The sequence below is a fragment of the Anneissia japonica genome, unplaced genomic scaffold (genome assembly GCF_011630105.1).
Source record: "Anneissia japonica isolate Jap-2015-1 unplaced genomic scaffold, ASM1163010v1 scaffold2003_len1103335_cov173, whole genome shotgun sequence".
In the NCBI taxonomy this organism is placed as follows: Eukaryota; Metazoa; Echinodermata; class Crinoidea; order Comatulida; family Comatulidae; genus Anneissia; species Anneissia japonica.
The window spans coordinates 32,654-33,546 of NW_022758706.1; the positions used below are offsets into that span (position 1 = coordinate 32,654).

Consider the following 893-nt stretch of genomic DNA (forward strand, 5'->3'; position numbering starts at 1 on the left):
GCACCGAACCGCGTTTGAGTTGTTTCTCCCTGGCGGACATCGAGTGGTAACATCGAATCGTGGCCTAGATAAATAATCACCAAATCTCCATCTTCAACGGTACTCTTGTAGCCTAAGAAACTCATATCTTAGTGGTACAATGATTTAGTTACAGTAAACAGCTTTCTGATGATCCCATAACAACGTTTAATATTAAAATTTAAGAACCGAAGCGGTACAACATCAACATACCTCTGCGCTTATGGTGGCTGCCATATTGGATTTAATATGGTGGCGCTGTTTACTCTAGAAGGCCAGTAGTAGAGAGGGCGAGCTGAAAATTTTGAAGTTACCGTGTTGATAGTAATTCAATTTATTGTCGTGATGGAATAATAGACAATAACTGGATTTGCGGCAGGCCAGAAACATGTATAGGTGTAATTTTGCCCTACCACAATCCCAAAGCGGGGATAGTGGAGCGGGGAACCCAACACTCGATACTATGGTTGGCATCAGTAGTAAAATATTTCTACACATGTTTTATATCAACATCACCTACATACGAGTGGTATAAAAAAAAGTGCAACTTACTATCAGTAAATAATCACATTATTCTTCTGTTATTATGTACACTTTCACCTTCTTGAATCATTTTGCTTACGTAATCGATTGAAGAAATCTGGAGCAAGTTAATTAAGGAAGTCCAAGAAGGTTGTACAGTATTGAATTGATGCAATTCGGTGACGTCAAACTTTTAATTTTGACCGTGACCATAGACGTACTTCTTATTAAATTAAGAACAGAATGTTTAATGTAAATATATTGTCACCCTTGAAATTAAAAGAATTAATACAACTAATCCCTCGAATGTCACGAGTTTTTAAACACGTGTACACGTCTGTTTGTAGGCGAGG

The 893-nt window shown here is 37.6% G+C and overlaps 1 protein-coding gene across 1 annotated transcript in view; it reads right to left on the reverse strand.

Annotated features, from left to right (window-relative positions):
* Positions 1 to 278, reverse strand: part of LOC117125409 (tRNA (adenine(58)-N(1))-methyltransferase catalytic subunit TRMT61A-like) — a gene marked incomplete in the record, with an annotated part of 4,249 nt that extends 3,971 nt beyond the window's left edge. The window contains 1 exon segment of the mRNA XM_033271925.1: positions 1 to 278. Coding sequence (XP_033127816.1) covers positions 1 to 125 — 125 coding nt within the window.
* Between the last annotated feature and the right edge of the window lie 615 nt (positions 279 to 893).